The sequence below is a fragment of the Pelodiscus sinensis genome, chromosome 2 (genome assembly GCF_049634645.1).
Source record: "Pelodiscus sinensis isolate JC-2024 chromosome 2, ASM4963464v1, whole genome shotgun sequence".
Taxonomy (NCBI): domain Eukaryota; kingdom Metazoa; phylum Chordata; order Testudines; family Trionychidae; genus Pelodiscus; species Pelodiscus sinensis.
The window spans coordinates 172,847,846-172,865,467 of record NC_134712.1 but is presented as its reverse complement, the minus strand read 5'-3'; the positions used below and the strand labels follow the sequence as shown (position 1 = coordinate 172,865,467).

The window sequence follows — 17,622 nt, the reverse complement described above, 5'->3', positions numbered from 1 at the left end:
CCTCTCCTCTGTACATGCTTGGCGCTACAGCTGAGTGAAATGTTTCAAACAAATAGGGCTGTCCCGCTGCGGGTGTGCTCTGTGGCTTTGCTCTGCGTCTCCCAGGTCAGCAGACCAGGGAGACGGAGCAAAGCCGTGGAGGACTTGGGCGGTCCCGCCACCCCCGTCTCCCTGGTCTGCTGGGGGGGGGGTGCAGCTAGTGCCCGCCCCCCCCAGCAGACCAGGCTTTTCTTGCCTACCCCTGGGGTAGAGCAGCTGGGGGCTGCCGGGTTGGTCCCGTAGCGCTGCTCCGGACCAACCCGGCAGCATCCCAGCTGCTCTGCCCCAGGCGTCCTGATTCAGCCACTGCTGGTCAGTTTCAGCAGTGGCTGAATCAGGACGCCTGGGGCAGAGCAGCTTGGGTGCTGCTGGGTTGCTCCAGTAGCGCCGAGGAGCCGCACTACTGGAGCAACCCAGCAGCACCCCAGCTGCCTCTGCCCCAGGTGTCCCCAAGTCAGCCGCTGCTGAAACTGACCAGCAGCTGACTACAGGAAGCCCGAGGCAGAGTTGCTCTGCCCCAGGCTTCCTGGAATCAGCCGCTGATCAGTTTCAGCAGCAGCTGACTTGGGGACGCCTGGGTTTCTTAAGTTGAATCTGTATGTAAGTCAGAACTGGCGTCCAGATTCAGCCACGGTTGAAACTGATCAGTTTCAGCAGCGGCTGACGCCAGTTCCGACTTACATACAGATTCAACTTAAGAACAAACCTACAGTCCCTATCTTGTACGTAACCCAGGGACTGCCTGTAGTCTATTAACTGATAAGCAAAAGCTTATAGACTACACGCATTCTTCCCCTGTGCCCCCGCACACTTGCTAGTAAATTTTTTAGCAGGCTGACCAGAAGCCTGGCTCAGTCCTGGCTTGCAATGGGTCTGGGATCTACCCCTGCTGCAGCTCTGCATTTAAAATGTATTAGGAGCGAGGCAGCTTAGCTCGGTCCTGGCTCATGCCGAGTCTGGGACCTGTCCCTGCTGCGGCTCTTCATTTAAAGTATATTAGGAGCTAGGTGGGCAGGCAGCCCAGCTCAGTTCCAGCTAACGCGGGGTCCAGGAGCTCAGACGTCCTCTAGAGAGGGGCTGCTGCCACCCATGCTGCTGCCTCTTTATCAGAGGCAGCATCACAGGGAGGCAGGCGGAGCCAGCCTACAAGTGGAGTTGGTTTTTAAACTGGCTCCCCTGCGGACCAACTCCCACTTGGCTCCCCATGCTATTGTCTGAGACTCGGGATATCAAGGCAGTCACACTTGCTAACTTCTTTGCAGGTGGCGTCAGGCAGCAGTTGCAGTCTGCGTGCTATTCTCAAGTCTGCCATGGACATACACACACTTATATTCAGGAAGTCATACAGGAGATGCCTATGCTGGAGTTAGGTGTGTGTGCCTCCCAGCTTGGGTACATACAAGGGGTAGCTCTGCTTGAGCTAGAGCACTACAAGAGCAGTGTGGATGGTGTGGTCTGGGCAGAAGCCCGGGCTAATGTCCTGAGCACAACCCTGCTTGAGCATGGGTGGCTAGCCCATCCCACCACTTGTACCACTATGTCCACACTGCTAATTTTAGCTACTGCATGTCTCTGGGAGGCCTGCCTCCGGCTATGGTGTAGCTATACCTCGGAGTCTCCATGCGTTAGTTACCCTTTGGTCAAATGTGGCTAATATTCTCTCATCACACAGGGGTATTGTGGAGATAAGCTGATCTACGAGTGTGCAAGTGCTAAAATATTACAATGAGGGGGTGGGAGCATGGTAATCGTATGGAGATAGGCAGAAAAGAGGACATGGCTCTGTGCACTGCAAGGCTACTATTACGAAATAGTCCAAAAGTGTCTGGTTTTGAACCCGCTGTATTTTTTCCATGTTACATTGTTAGAGAGAGAGGCAGTATTCATTCAAGTTATACAGGTTGCACCTCCCTAAACTGGTCATCTGAAGAAGTGGGCTGTGCCCATGAAAGCTCATGATACCATCTACATGTTTTGTTAGTCTATAAAGTGCTACCAGACTATTTGTTGTTGAATAGATGAGTTCCCCAGTGCCCCCTGATGTAAGGAGAGTATAGCCAGAGATTTGTGTGAAATATAGGTTTACTGCTTGGACCAGACAGTATTGGCCATATAAGTGAGTTGGGAACACTGAACGCTGCGCATCACATAAAGCTGTATAGTACTTTCCATGCAAATATAAGCCTCAGTGGACAAAGATCTCTTGTTGCAAAGCCGTTTAAATCAACAAATCCTACCCGTTTTATGTTTTCAGTTCATTCAAACAGTAATAGGGGCTTCATTTCTCCCTAATGCTGTATATTGAAGTAAATGCATTGGAATTGTTAAAAATGTACATTGCAGGCCAAAATCAGTCCTGATACAGCTCCATTGACTTCAGGGGCTTTGCTGAAACTAGTTGTTTATTGGCTGAAAAGTACAGTTGTGGCTGACCCGAAACTCTTCTTGAATGTGACCGACATTCACCAAATAACTTTTGGCCAATATTTTTTTTGGCAGTTAGATGCCTTTGACAAAAAAAAGAGGAGAAGATGCCATTACATCCTTCATAAATATTAGTCTAGTGGTTAGGGTTCTCCCTCGGGTTGTGGGACATGTAGGTTCAAGTCCCTACTCTGCATGAGGTGGAGAAAGAATGTGAACTTGGCTCTACCACCTCTAGTAAAAGTGTCTTAATCACCGGGCTATGGGATGTTCTGGGGTGATGTGTAGTCACTCTTCCGGTGAAGATATTCCACTCTCTATGTAAATAGTCATTACAGTAATGACAGGGTTTCCCACAACCCAGAGGAGTGCCCTAACCATTGAACTATTGAGACATTTTCTCAGTATCTCTCTGGCCCAATGAATAAACACAGCAGACCATCTTCAACAGCAGACTGAGAATATGTCTACACTAGAGGTTGAATATGTAATTTCTGACTCATGTAGTCATATCCATGCTAGCAGGCTAAAAAGAGAAATGTAGGCATCATGGTGTGAGCTGGCCTAGTCACCTGAGTACATATCTAGTTTGCACTTGGGATGGCTAGTCTCTTTGCATGTTATCCAAAAAATTGTTATGGAAGTATCTAAAGGTATGCATGCCAAGCCTGAGTGACCACACAAATCTTTGGATAAAGCCTTTATCCAGCCTCACCTCATCTTTCTATGGTGTTACATTTGTTTGTTGTCTCCCCTGTGTAAACATGAGTGATCTTGCCTACATGAACTGCATCTGTTCTGTGGATAACAGAGATCACTTTCCAGGGCTACTATCTGGTATCATTTATCAACAAAAGAAGCTATAACTAAAAATAATAAACAGCTATCTTCTTCAAAGGGTTAGGTGTTTACATTGCAAAAGCCTATGCAAAGTTTTTGCAGTCTTGGAAAATTGACACTTCCGGGGTTTTTTTTAATGGCCAAAGGAACCAAAAGTATAGGATATGGGATTAGATTATAAGTGAATGACTCAGAGATTACAGGGCAACTTTTCAAGTAGAGGCCCAGGGTGAGGAGAGAATTTCCACTGAATGCACATGTCCCATTTAAATAAAAAAAATACATTCTTGTGGTGAGAATCATAGGGCTTGAGTTCAGTGTTCCCATTAAGCTTCACAGGTGATTAATCAGCCCCGCCCAGTCAGAGGCTCAGAGCCTCAGAGGGAACACTGCTGGAGTTGGACATACGAAGAATATCTGAGAGATGCTGGCACAATCTTATTTAAGGATGAAAACCAAACTCTTAACAAAAACGGGCTCTTGCAACATTCCTGCCTGACTGGCATTGTCCCAGAAAAGTTATGTTAGAAAGAGAAAGCCGTGACTGTTGGTCCTCATCAAATAAAAGTTAAGAGTAACATTGTGTGCCTCTTCTGGCTGGTCCCTCACCCACTGTTACTTAGTAATAGAAATGTAGCTGTGTTAGTCTGGTCTAGCTGAAACAAAAAACAGGACGATGTAGCACTTTAAAGACTAGTTATTCTCCACCACCACTCTATGCCAGGGCCCACGTCTCTCTCAGATCGTGGCACCCTCCTACCTGGGTACTGCCCCTACTGCAGTGTCCCCACACTCTGGAGTTCTATTCCTCTTCCTCTGGGGACCCTCAATCCCCCTCTGTCTAGCTTGCCTCTGACCACTGCTAGACTTCATCTAGGCCCTGCCACAGGGGCAAACTGCACTGGCCGCTCGTCATTTGGCAAGGGGATATGGACCTGCTGCCTTTGCCTACCCTGGCTGCTCCCCCTGCAGCCCTGGCACTCTCAAGGCTTGTTTCAGACCCTGCACCCTGGGAACGTTCCTGGTCAGAACTTTCCCAGCTCTGCCGCCTTTTTCCTCAGCCCTACTATTCTCAGGCCTTGTAGCACGGTCAGAGGCTAGAGCTCCCCAGCTCTGTCTGCCTGTTCCCTGCAGTACCCTGTCTCAGGAAGTCTCTGCTTCCTTGGCAGCTAGGTCCTTCCTGTTTCCTAGCTAGAGCAAGACTGTCTCCACTCCATGAGCCTTTTTTTAATACTTGCCTCAGCTGGGCCCTAATTGGCTATTATCTCCTGCAGCTGCTTGCTCCACAGCTCTAGCCCTCACACAGGGTGGGGTTTAATCCCTTAAAGGGCCAGTGTAGGGTATCGGTTTTGGCCAACCCGACCCAGGACTAGAGCCCACGACCCCGTGCTTCCCAGGTGAGCGCCTTATCCCCTAGGCCCTGTCACAATCAGTTATTAATAAACACAAAATCCTCCCTTACCAGGAGAGGTTAAGTCCACAAATGTCTGTCTGTACTAGGCTAGTAATAAAGTGGTGGAGAAACAGGTGAACTGCTCTGAGAATTTCAATTTTAAAGTAAATTTTGATATATTCCTAGTGAGGTGCTGCCTTAAACTATGAATCTGAAAGCTGCACTGTGCCAGTGGACACCAGTGGAACCCTACTGTGTGGATCTAGGGGTTATCTACTCGTGTGTTACACCAGGCAGATCAAGACTGGACTTTCCATTGTTTCTACCATCAGACCTGTCACTCTTAGCTTCAATTTTAGCAGATTCTGAAAAATTGAGAGGGCCCTCACCTGTGACAAAAATCACATATTAATTTACTGAGTCAGCTTTTTATACCTTAGGTGCTTTTACTAGTGTGAAATGCTAAAATAATTCTTAGTCCTCTCTCTATTTCCTTTAGTATGTCTTAAAAAAGGCTTCCACAAGGAGACCGGTGGTTTATTAAGTTCTTTTGGTCTTTAGAATAACACACTCCATGAGGAACTAATTTGGTTCTAAAGGGGTAACATGCCAAGCAATTCCTTGTAAATTCCTTTGTAATTTAGCAAGGAGTTAATGGTTACTTATTGTAAAGTGTTACCAGGCTATATGGTGAATGTTTTTAGAAACTGAATTACTCTATTTCCCTGGGGACCCTTTTATCCATGGGGAAGATGTTGTAATATGCAGGAAGTGGCAATATAATAGCCATTGCACATTCATTTGTTTGGTAAAGCTTGGAAAATAAAGCTAAAAAAACTGAGATGGGCCCATTTGGAGCCAGATTTGGATTTTAAACACTCCGAAGTTCAGGGTGTTTTGTATGCAAAGTTTTGATTTGGCCCATTGTAAAGATTCTGGTTCAGATTTTGAGAGTTCGGGGTTGTTTGTTTTAGAAGATATGGTTCCTGTTCCTCTCTAGAAAATAACTGGTGAATAGAATGGAATAACATTGCTGGAGATTGATTTTTAGCACCGAGACACATTGGTACACCAGTAAATGCTTCCTCAGGGCCAGGAGGAAAGCAAGGAGTTTTAGTGTTTAGGGTAAGGATGTTAGGGACTAGTCAACTATCCGATAAGCAAATGCTGATCAGATAGTTGAGTCGATGAGTCAATTCTCCCCCCTTGCTGCCTTCACCAGAGGCAGCAAAGGGGGGGAGAAGAAGGGGATACTTCAAAGTGATAGCGCCACACAGCTGATCCCGGGCTCAGCTGTGCAGCGCTGCCCTTCTGAAACACTGTGGCAACGTTTCAAAGCAGCACTGCAAGGAGCTGAGCCCGAGCTCTATGTGGCACTGCCTCTTTCAGGGGCAGTGCTGCATGAAGCCCAGGGGCAGCTATGTGTGGCGCTGCCACTTTAAGGGGCAAAGCAGCACCGCACAGCTGATCCTGGGCTCAGATGTGTGATGGTGCCCCTCCAAAACGCTGCCATGTTGTTTCAAAGGGGCAGCGCCATGTGAAGTCCAGGGTCATCGGAGACTCTCAGCTGATCTTGGACTCCGTGCGATATTTCCATGGGACCCTGGATCAGCTGGGGAGTCCCCAGCTGACCCTGGGCTCCACGTGGCATTTCAAAGCAGCAGCTCAGCATGGAGCCCAGGGTCAGCGGGGTACTCTGAGTCTCCTGCTGACCCCGGGCTCCATGAGGGCACTTCCACTTTGAAGTGCACAAGAGCCCCCGCTGGGGACTGTTGTACATTTCAAAGCTGCCATGTTGCGTGCAGCCTGGAGTCATCAGGACTTCCCGCTGGGCCCAGGCTGCATGCAGAGTTCCGCATTCCTCCTTTGAAATGTACAAGAGCCCTAGTGGGGGCTCTTGTACACTTCAAAGGAGGAATGCAGAAGTGCCTATCGACTAGTTGAGTACTCAAATAGTAAATTAACTGATATTTAACGTCCTTAGGTCAGGGTGCGGCTTGCAGGAAGGGAGTTGGCAGTGTGGAGAGAGGAACTCAAAGCTCAGCACTGAAAACTTGCACAGATCGAAGGAGCACTCTATGCTCTTTCAGAAGTCCTGCCTCCCATTCAAAGACTGAAAGAGAATCAGAAGTATTAGAGAGGAGAAATTTGTGTTGTCCACCTATGGAGCTGACTGCTTCCTTTAGAGTTGTCCCACACTTTATAGGGGATCTGCTCATTTGGCTCTGAAGAATAAACATTTTACATTCTGTTTCTTCCAAGAATTGTAGAGGCCAAAAGCAGAGTATGAAGTAGTTAGTATGCAGCCATAGCTGCACCAAAGTTAAGGTTGTGTTACAGATTTCCATTTTAACAGGAGTTTAAACCTTGATGGTCAGTGACATTAGCAGCATTAAGGGAGAATAACTCCCTAGCTCTGTGCAATGTGTGATCATGTGGTGCACCATTGACCTCTTGATGCAAAAGCATAAGAGATCAATGTTACAGTTTTGTGTTGGAGTGCAAGTTTGGTGAATTTGGGGTCCTTGTTTTTGGTATCTATTAGAAATAGAAACAAAACCTTATAAGAGTTGAAGTGTTTTATCAATAGCACTGTGAGAGAGGAAATGAACACAGAGATCTTTTCTCTCAGTTTCTTTCTTCTATTTGTTTACTGTTGTGAATGGATGGACTGTGTCCTGCCACTGGACCTAAATTTTATTTTCTAATAAAACTGGGAGGAGTGCTGGTGTGATTTGTTTGGCTGGCTGAATACACCAATATTATAATGCTTGGCACTTTTATATAGTATCTCTTAACCGTGGAGCTTACAGGACTTTATAAAACCTAAGGCTCTCCACGCCACATTGCATAAAATACACAGCTGTGTTATAGTTAGGTGTAGTAATACTTAACTATATTTTACAGATGGAAAGTCTGATGCACAAGAGAGGTTAAGTGACTTGCCTAAGGCCACACAGAGAGTGAATGACAGGTCTGGAGAGAGAATCCAGATATCCTACTCCCTTGTTGTAACCATTAGCCAACATTTACAGCCATGTGGTTGGACAGCTCAGGTGAAACAGAAAAGTGTATTGCCTTAAACTACACAATTATAATTGAATAGGCAATATTGCTGCTTGTGGTATTCCACTGATGCCTACAGCATTCAGTTCCTCGGTCTGCTTTCTTTCCTTCTTGCTGTTGTCCTGCCAGTCATGTCCTGTAACTGACAGTGGAAGCTTGCAGCTATGTAGGTTCACACGTGGGATTTTTTTGGTGCTGATATTCTTCTTCAGTGAAGTCCAGTCAACTGTAAATTTTGGCCATATCCACATACTGTGGAAGAGAGGCCTAAATTTCTGAGGTTCACTGAATTCCTGAGATTTTCCTTCTTTGGCTCCAGTTAGTCTTTTTTGTGGCTTGGCACTCAGCAGTACATGTGAAATGAAACAGGGGAACTCAGCAAACTGTGAGCCGCATGCAGCTGGCATGGAATTACATGACTGTGGTTTGTTTTCTTCCTCCCCCTCCAATCTAGAGTATAAGAAGAAATACGGGGAAGAGCATGGCTCGTGTCAGGCTGGAATAGCGGCTTTCTTCACTGAGGTGGGTAAAGGCGGTTTTGATGAAAAGTTCAAGCTTGTGGAGGCATTTTCCTGCTTATTTTGCCATGTGCACTGGGAAAGACTGTAGAAACAGAAATGTGCCATCAGCAGTACTCTATGCACGTAGCATATTTCCTTTTATAATGTTCTGACTTCAGCAATTCAGCAAACACCCATTTTTAACGCTCTCTCCTCCCACAGTCCTGGAAATGCGTCACTGTGATATCTAATATATGAAATAAAACACATGAAATAATTCTTACATGAAGGGATTTAGGCTTAAGTACCCCCAGTGAAAAATGAATAAACTCTGAAGATTCTCTCGAGAGAATATTTTTATTACATGGGTCCCACAGTCTCTCTCTGGATTTCTTCTTTATTTATCCTCTTACATTTTGCTTGTATGAAATGAAATAATTTTTAATACAGGTTGGACCTCTCTGGTCTGGCATTCTTGGGACTAGGGTTGCCAGGTGGTTGGTTTTGAACCAGACAGTCCAGTATTTGAGCTTTCTGTTTGAGAAACAAATTGAGAAAATATAAATGTCCGGTATATTCTATATAAGATGTAATGCAGATTGTGATGTAATGTCAAGTGTGTCCGGTATTTTTGTTGAAACCATCTGGCAACCCTACTTGGGACCTGACTGTTCCCAGACAAGGGGATTTGCTGGACCAGGGGAGGTCCCTCCCCTAATGGCCCGTGCTAAACCACTTGCTTGCCCTGCGGCTACCGGGCTGGAGTTTCCCAGCTGCAGCCGAGGTAGGGCTCCCTGGCTGCAGCAGGGGCCAGATCTCCTCACTGCAGCATCTCCCTCCACAGTGCTCCTCCCCCACCCCTCCACCATGCTACTGCCTCATGGCTAGACCTCCCTATACCTGGACTCTTTGGTCTGGTGGGACCAGAGAGTCCCAGTTAAGGGAGGTATAACCTGTAGTTCATAAATTTAGTAAACACAGTTTAGAAAACACAGTTCAGAAAATTTAGAAAACACGGTTTTCTGATGTCTTATCTCTTCTTGCTCTATCAGAAAGGCAGAACTGATGTTGTGGAACTGCTTTTCAGAGCCGTAGCTGGCAGTTACATACATGCTAGGTTAACTTAGTCCTACATATAACACCATTGATCTCATGTCAGAGACATCAGGGATGAACTCAGTTCATTATTTTTGCAGTGAAATTTGTTTTTGAACTTCCCCAAAATTAGAACATTTTATTCTAAATTTCTCCATAGCATTTATAGCAAACACAAACTACCTTCTTCGAATGGTACACCTGTTTCTTTTCAGAATTTCTTCTGTCTTTTCCTGTTTTAAAAGCCAAAGATATACCACAGAGGAAAGAGTCTGTTTCCCTCTTCATATGTGATTCAATAAGGGTGGAGTTCTGTAAACCTTTCTCACTTGGTCAGTCCTTACTCAGGAGGATGGTTCTTTCACTATTAGCAGGACTACTTGTGTGAGCAAATATTTCATGATCAGATGTTTAAGGCATCCAAATAGATTTTACCTGTCTCATGGTATAGAATATTGTCTGCTGTATTTTTGGAAAAATTAAAACAAATACAGGTTGAACCTCCCAAATCCGGGACACTTTGCTCCAGAAACATCTGTGTTTCAGCACGGATGCTGCTGGATCAAAGAGCCGCTGGAGCCAGCCGAGAGAACATGGGGCTTGTGAGTCCTGGCTGGCCTAGAAGTGGCTAGGTAGGGAAACCCTGGCATCAGAGGGGCCACACAGCTTCAGGGAGCCTCCCTCCCACCGGGGAGCCCCAGTGTCAGTAAGGTCAGGTAGCTGGAGAGCCCCTGGCAGCGGGGCTAATGGGAGTCCGGGAATCCCTGGCAGCAGCGGAATTGAGATGGCCAGACAGCCCGGACTGAAAAACTCTTGGCAGCAGTGGGGCCAAGCAGTGGCTCGGGCGCTCTGGCTGAGGTACCCTGGTGGCAGGGCCAGGCGACAGCTGGGGTGTCCCGGCCCCAGCAGGCAAACCCTCGGTATCAGTGAGGTCAGGTGGCTGAAGAGTCCCTGGCAGCAGGTTTGGCGATGTCTGGGTGGCCCGGGGCTGTGAAACCCTGAGGAACTGCTGCAAGTAGTAGGGCAGGTGGCCCTGGCTGGGGAACCCCTGGGAACCACCAACGCAGCCAGCAGGCAGCAGGGCGGGGAGCCTCGTCTGGGTCAGCCTTAGCGGGGCAGCGGCAGGGTGTGGAGTCATCACCGGGGTAGCCATCAGGGGAGGCTTGACCTTCCCTGGTCCGGCAAATTCCCTGGTCCAGGACGGCTCAGGTCCCGAGTGTGCCAGACCAGGGAGGTCCAACCTGTGTTGAGTCCATTTTTTCCCACAGGGAGTAGTGAGTTTTGAACGCTCAGTTTGAGAGGCATGAGGGGCAGAGAGTGGATTCCCAATACATTCTCCAAGTCAGGCCTCTTCAAGTTATCTTAAGCTGGGCTTGTAACATTTCTATGCGTGTTTGAAAATCCTGGCCTCAGTGACAAATGATGATCAATTTACATTGATTCAATATTGAGATGGGCCTAAGTGGCAACATTAAGACTTTGGACTAAACTTTCCTGAAGTGCCCTGTTTAATCCAGTGGCGAGATGCCTGTGACTTCTGCTGATACACTGAAAGATGCTAATAGCATGATCATTAATGGTTCATTTACTAAAACAACTATAGATAACTTAAGCTTCTATTCAGTATCCCTGTTCATTAAAAAGAAAGAGGAGGACAATATAGGGATGGAATAAGATTGGTGAGATCTGAAAAGCAGCATAAAATTAGGGTTTTCTCTTTTCAGTTCTCCCCGTTTTCTTATATTTGTCTTTCTACTCTAGTCATTCTTATGCTCCTCCTTCCCTGGGTCTGGTTCCTTCATCTTTAAAAGTAGTCAGTAGTTTTCTATTGTTGTAACTTCAATGTGTGCTGTGGCCATTAACCCACTGGCTCCTGGGCTGTCCTAAATCAGCTACTTTGGTACTATTCCTTCCTGTTAGTGACTGCCAGAAGGTGCAGCTTTGAACTGCCAGTTCAGAGAACTTGGGAGAGAATTAAGGGTATGTCTACACTACCCCGCTAGTTCGAACTAGCGGGGGTAATGTAGTCATCCGCAGTTGCAAATGAAGCCCGGGATTTGAATTTCCCGGGCTTCATTTGCATGAAGCCGGCCGGCGCCATTTTTAAATGCCGGCTACTTCGGACTCCGTGCCGCATGGCTACATGCGGCACGGACTAGCTAGTTCGGATTAGGCTTCTAATCCGAACTAGCTGAACGCCTCTGTGGAACGAGGTGTGTAGCCCTGCGGCACGGGGTCCGAACTAGCCGGCGTTTAAAAATGGCGCCGGCCAGCTTCATGCAAATGAAGCCCGGGAAATTCAAATCCCGGGCTTCATTTGCAACTGTGGATGACTACATTACCCCCGCTAGTTCGAATTAGCGGGGTAGTGTAGACATACCTAATAGAGTCATAGCAAGAGGAGCAATAGCAGATGCAGTAAGAACATTTTGAAATTCATGAAGATCAGACATGTTGGAGACAATGGAAAAGGAGAAGAAAAGACGTGACAGAGCCAAGACTTGACTAGAATTCAGGTGACTTAAGGAAATACTAGAAGGGAATCTACAGGCTTAGCTATGTGGTGCAGCAATGTTCACAATGTAGGTGTGGTTTCCAAAGCGCACTAATGTATTGCACACCGGTCCATCTAGACCCTTGTGGTGTGCCCTAAGCATTCCCTAGTATGCTTTAATGTAGTGCTGTTTGAAAAAGCAATATGACAATTGCACTAGGGAACTTTCAGTCCATGCCATCAAGGCCTACATAAGCCAGTTAGTATGCAATGCATTAGCACATATAAAACCACACCCACAGAGTATGCATTGCCCACTGTGTAGGCAAACTCAGGTGTAACGTACATTTTCTTCCTGTTCCCTTATTGTATATATTACATCAATTTAGCCTTCCTAAAGATGTAGTTAGGCTCACTTAGGCATGGTCTAAGCTAGACCTGAAAAGTCGGGTTAAGGTACGAAACTCCAGCTATGTAAAAAAACATAGCTGGCGTCAGCTTACCTTATGCCGAGCTTGGTGCCATCTTCACAGAGTAAGGCCAAGAAGGAGCTTACTTCTTGCCACTTCAAGGCTTACCAGAGCCAACATGAGCCACCCTCAGTGGTTGATTTAGCGGGTCTTAACTAGAGCCACTAAATCGAATGCCAGAATATCAATCACTGTCATGGCAAGCAGAAATGTGGCTGGACTTAATTATTCATTTAGGTTCCGTTAGAAACAAGATCAGACTTAGAGGTGATGTGTAAGGGCATATCTATGCTACTTGGAAGATCGATGCTGAGGTGGTCATTCTTCTGGCATTTGATTTAGCGGGTCTAGTGGGGGCACTCTAAATCAAATGCTGAGGGCACCCTCGCTGATGCTGCTCCTCACTGTTGTGAGGAGAAAGGGAAGTCAATGGCAGCATTTCTCCCGTTGTCCTCCTGCAGTGAGGACAGCACCCTAGCTCAGCTTAAGGTACATTGACTCCAGCTAAGTTATTTATGTAGCTGGCATTATGTACCAAGCTGACCTTCTCCCGTAGTGTAGACCTGCTCATAGTTAGAGCCCCTTAACACTGAGTTAGATGCCCCTGAAATTGCTTGGATTGTTTTTGGGTTCTTAGGCTGTGACCATCACTGTGGTAGCTGATGTCTAAGGGAGTGTAGCTAGTATTTATGTGCCAAAGAGGTGTAATTGAAATGTCTCCCCATGCCTTCTGGTATGGAAGGCAGAGCTCTCCCAGACCTCAGCAGAGTGGCTATAATTAGCATTAGAAGTTCCACGTAGAGTGAAAGGAGTCTAATTTACACCCCCCATCAGATCTGGCCCTGAGGGTTTATTGTCTCGGTTAGTATAAACAGTACTAGTGTACGTTGCCTGGAATGCGATATTCCCAAGTACACTGGGAATGGGTGGCAACCCTTGAGGGAATGGCCTTGTGTCTGGTAACAGGAGACTTGTCAGCAACAGCTGTTTCCTGGCTTGTCTGCACTATCAAGGCTGCTTCTTTTCCCATGCTGTAAACCTCTCTCACCAGCTTAGTTCAAAAGATGTCTTTGAACTTTTAGTGCTCCTGCCTTGTGCAGCTTCAGGCTGAGCAGGAAATGTAGATAAATGACTTCTGGGTCAAATGGGCAAGCCCTTCTGTACACTCGTGCACTCAGTCCTGCTGATGCTAGTTGTTTCTGGCAGGGAAAATCCATTGGCCTCAAGGGCACAGCCACTCCCAAGAATAAAACGTGTAGCCAAGTACAGCTCTTTCTTTCGCTGTGTATTGCAATCCATGGCTTTGTGTGCCATCATGAAATGCCCATATTAAGCCTCCACTGGATTGGAACACTCTAGTACAGGAGGCTATCATCAGTCTTCTGATAATGGGTGCTGTGTTACTGGCCTGATTACTGGGTTACAATTCCCTGTGACCTTTTCTATAAAAAAACAGGTGACGAAAAGCAGCTGTCTGTCAGAACAGTGAAGGAACAAGGAAACTCTGTAGCACAGGCTTGTTGGATTTCAGAGCATGGCTGCATGAGGCACAGATTTACATACACAGTCACACAATTGTACAGCAATAAGTCATGGCTGAGCTGGGAATAATGCTTATTACGTTCATCAGTGATGTGGCAGAGAATTTCCTCCAATGCCCTGTGGGTTCCCTCTGAATGTAGGGAAGTGAATATGGGATTTCCCTCCCAAAGCGCTAGCTGCCTCATTTCAGTCGTATACAACAAATCTTCAGTGACTAAAACATACATTAAAAAAAAATCCTGCCCCAAGAGGTTTTACATAAAAGCAGATGATATAAGAATCCAAGGTGAGATTGTCTCATGCTTACACTTGGTTCTGTCCCCTGAAGAAAAAACGATCTATCATTTCACCATCCTGAGGTGGTCCATCATGCAAACAACACTATCACAACTGTTTAGATTTTGGTTAAAAGATACACCTAAAAAGGTGCAGGGCAGTGCATCATTTTTCAACCTGCTGTGATTAGAGATGTCTATTTTATATCTTAAGAGTATCCTAATGTCCAGGTAGGATCCCACATTTGAAAACTGGGCCTAGACTCTGTCACTTCAGCATTCTTCTCCCAGAGACGTCATTTTTCTATATCTCATCCCTCTGCCTTGCAGCTTCACCCCTCCCTCTCCCCACTCTTAAGTCTGCCTCCTGCCCCAATTACTTTCTACTAGGGATGTTAAAAACTAATCGACTATCCGATAAGCATTTGCTTATCGGATAGTCTTTTGACTAGTCAACTAGTCAATATCCGCCCCCCCCCCCCGCTGCCTCTATGAAATAGAGGCAGCAAAGGGGGGAGGGGAAGGTTCTTTAAAGTGGTAGCGCTGCACAGCTGTGTGAAGTAGAAGAAAAGAAAGTGTGGTTTTTCAGTAGCTGTGGAATACAGTGAGGGGGTAGTCTCTCTCACTAGCAATGAGCTTGAACACCTTATTGGCTATTTTTCTAGGGGATGAGGAAAATAGAAGACAATTTTCATTCAGTGCTCTTACATCAGAGACTGTCCTGTTCTTATGCTGTGCTTAGATTAACTCCTATTCTGCCCTTTCATAGTTCAGCTAATTAAATCCTTCAAATGTGACTCTAGTTTTTTCAGCTGTGCTTGGCTTTCAGCCAGGAATCACCATCTGTATGATTTCACTCTGAGCTGAGCTTGTTTTGTTCTTTTCCACCCCTACCCCTGTATAGTACATGTTTGTGGCTCTCATTGCTGATTAGAAGGCTCCCCTTCTCTTAACTGGAAGGATGGGAAACTTCCACTTGCAGGGGCCCATTTGAACCTTCTTTGATTTTAGTTCACAAGACTTTGTTCAGCCTTAGTTTTTCTTTGAATGTGTCCAGTCCAAGAAACTCAGAGTAAAACTCAGCTAAAATGTGAAAACCACCACATGTTTCCTGATTTGAGATAATCCAAAGTATAACCATCAAGTGCCCTGTGGTTTTCACCTGAAATCATCCCTTGACCCAGGTCCCTTTGAAAGTCAACAGAAGTGTGTGCCTCTGGCCTGAGTTTGTACGGTTCTACACTCAACACACACACAGATTTTTAAACACACTGAGACTATCTAAATCAGTGTTTCCCAAATGGTGTTCTGGGGAACCCCAGGGTTCTGCGAAGTGAAAATAGGGGTTCCTCAAGAAAATTCCATTACAATAACATTTTATGATTAAAAAAATTAATATTTAAGTATTTATGAATTTTACTGAAACCAATTTTCATTTGTGTTGATCTCAGGACCTTGTTTAGCATTTGTTTATTATTATCCTTACTTATTTGCGGTCTACTTTTTCAGCTCCATGTATAAGACTGTTATTAGGGGTTCTGCAAAATTATTTCGAGTTTATAAGGGGTTCCGTTGCCAAATAAAATTAGGAAACACTGATCTAAATGTTTAAGATCCCCATAAAATCAAATGGACTTAAATACATTAGTCGAAACCCTCTTGACATAAAGATCAATTGACTTAGAGCAGCTGAAGAACTGGTACTTTGGTCTATTTTGACTCTTGCTTGGACTTTTTGTTTGCAATAGGTCTGTCATATGGAAGCTGCAAGCTGGAAGCAGCAGGTGGGGAAGTAGATCCAGGGTGTTTGTTGAATGAGCGGGTGGATTCTGTAGCTTGTAGTGGGCTACGTCTACACAACAGGCTTTTTGCGCAAAAACTTGTGGAGCGTCTACCATTGCATGCACGTTCTTGTGCAAGTAAATTTACAGTAAAGTGTTGGAAAAGAGGGCTTCTTGCGCAAGAGTTATTCCTCTCCCTACGAGGAATAAGCCCTCTTGCGCAAGAGCTCCTGTGCAAGAAGGCAATGTGGACGGGCAACAAATGTTTCTTGTGCAAGGAACCCCATGGCTAAAATGGCCATCAGAGCTTTTTTGCACAAGAGAGTGTCCACATTGCCATGATTGCTCTTGCGCAAAATCACATCTCTTGCGCAAAAGACAATGGCAGCGTGGACGTGCTCTTGGGCAAGTACTTTTGCGCAAGAACTCTTGCACAAAACAGTTCTTGCACAAGAAGCCTGCAGTGTAGACGTAGCCTGAATGTTTTGGTGCTTCTTGAGAGTCGTAAGAGGCTGAAGCCCCTGGAAAGAACACTTGTTGGAAAGGTGTGTTCATAGGTATGTTCAGTAGCTAGTGAGATTGATTGGGGATGCTTCCTGTAGAAGCCGTAGGAGGGTTCAACAGAGGGGTATTAATTTTAGATGTCATGCCAAGGACAGTGATTGAATGGGAGCTCAGGTATTTTCATGGTGGGGTGAAGGGCCTCCGCTATTGGTGAAATCTTGCTTAGAGGACACTGGGGATGAAAAGTACTATATATGTACAAGGATAATTCTGACTCTTTTCTGTAGGCAGATGTATTATTTGAAGCCTTGGTTTAAATCTCCCTGTAAAACATTATGATAGCTCACTGTGATTATCCCTTTCATATTTTTTTCTGATTTCTGTCCCTTCCTGTTTCCTTTTCTCTCACAGGAGCTAGTCATCATGGGAGCACCAGGATCTTTTTACTGGACAGGAACTGTGAAAGTGTTGAACCTCACCGACAACACCTATTTCAAATTGAATGATGATGCTGTGGTGGCCAGGCGGTACACATATTTAGGCAAGTAGCTCTTTCGATCCTGATATCAGGATGGAAAGAGGTTTAAATAACGATGCAATTGTTTTTCATTGGAAAGAATGTCTTGTTGATGGATAGTAAAAGGATAAAAGTATAAGTGGCTGGTTTAAAATGAATGAGTGGTCCAGTAGCACCTTAGAGAGGCTGGTGGGTTACTTGATAAAATATATAGAAAACAAGCAGTGAAGGACTTTCATTTGTTCATTTCTCACTCCCCCAACGTTATATTTGCTGGATTATAGAGAACAGATTTGTAATGAGAGGCCGTATTGTCTAGTAGACTAAGTAACAGACTGGAAGCTAGGAATGCCAGAGTTCTAGTTGTGGCCATATCATGACTTGCTGTGTAGTTTGGCCTAAGTGGCTTCTATGTATCTGTATAATGATTAGTTCATTTCAAGCAATGAACCAATTTATTAATGATTGCTAGGGAGTGGAGTGGAGGGCTAGGTAGTGGAGCAGATATGGTAGGAGTTCCATACACTAGGGCCGTGTCTAAACTATACCCCTCTGTCGGCAAAGGGATGTAAATTAGACACATCGGCAGTGCAAATGAAACAGGGATTTAAATATCCCGTGCTTCATTTGCATAATCACGTTCGGGTGCTGTTTCGAACAAGCGCCATTTCGAAACTGAAAC

General features: G+C 45.6%; 1 protein-coding gene across 2 annotated transcripts in view; it reads left to right on the top strand.

The window, feature by feature from the left end:
- Positions 1-17,622, top strand: part of ITGA9 (integrin subunit alpha 9) — a 332,993-nt gene that overhangs the window by 30,852 nt on the left and 284,519 nt on the right. For both annotated transcript variants that reach the window (XM_006124025.4, XM_075921785.1), the window contains exons 5-6: positions 8,217-8,284; positions 16,835-16,964. In XM_006124025.4, coding sequence (XP_006124087.1) covers positions 8,217-8,284; positions 16,835-16,964 — 198 coding nt within the window. The remainder of the gene's footprint in view (positions 1-8,216; positions 8,285-16,834; positions 16,965-17,622) is intronic.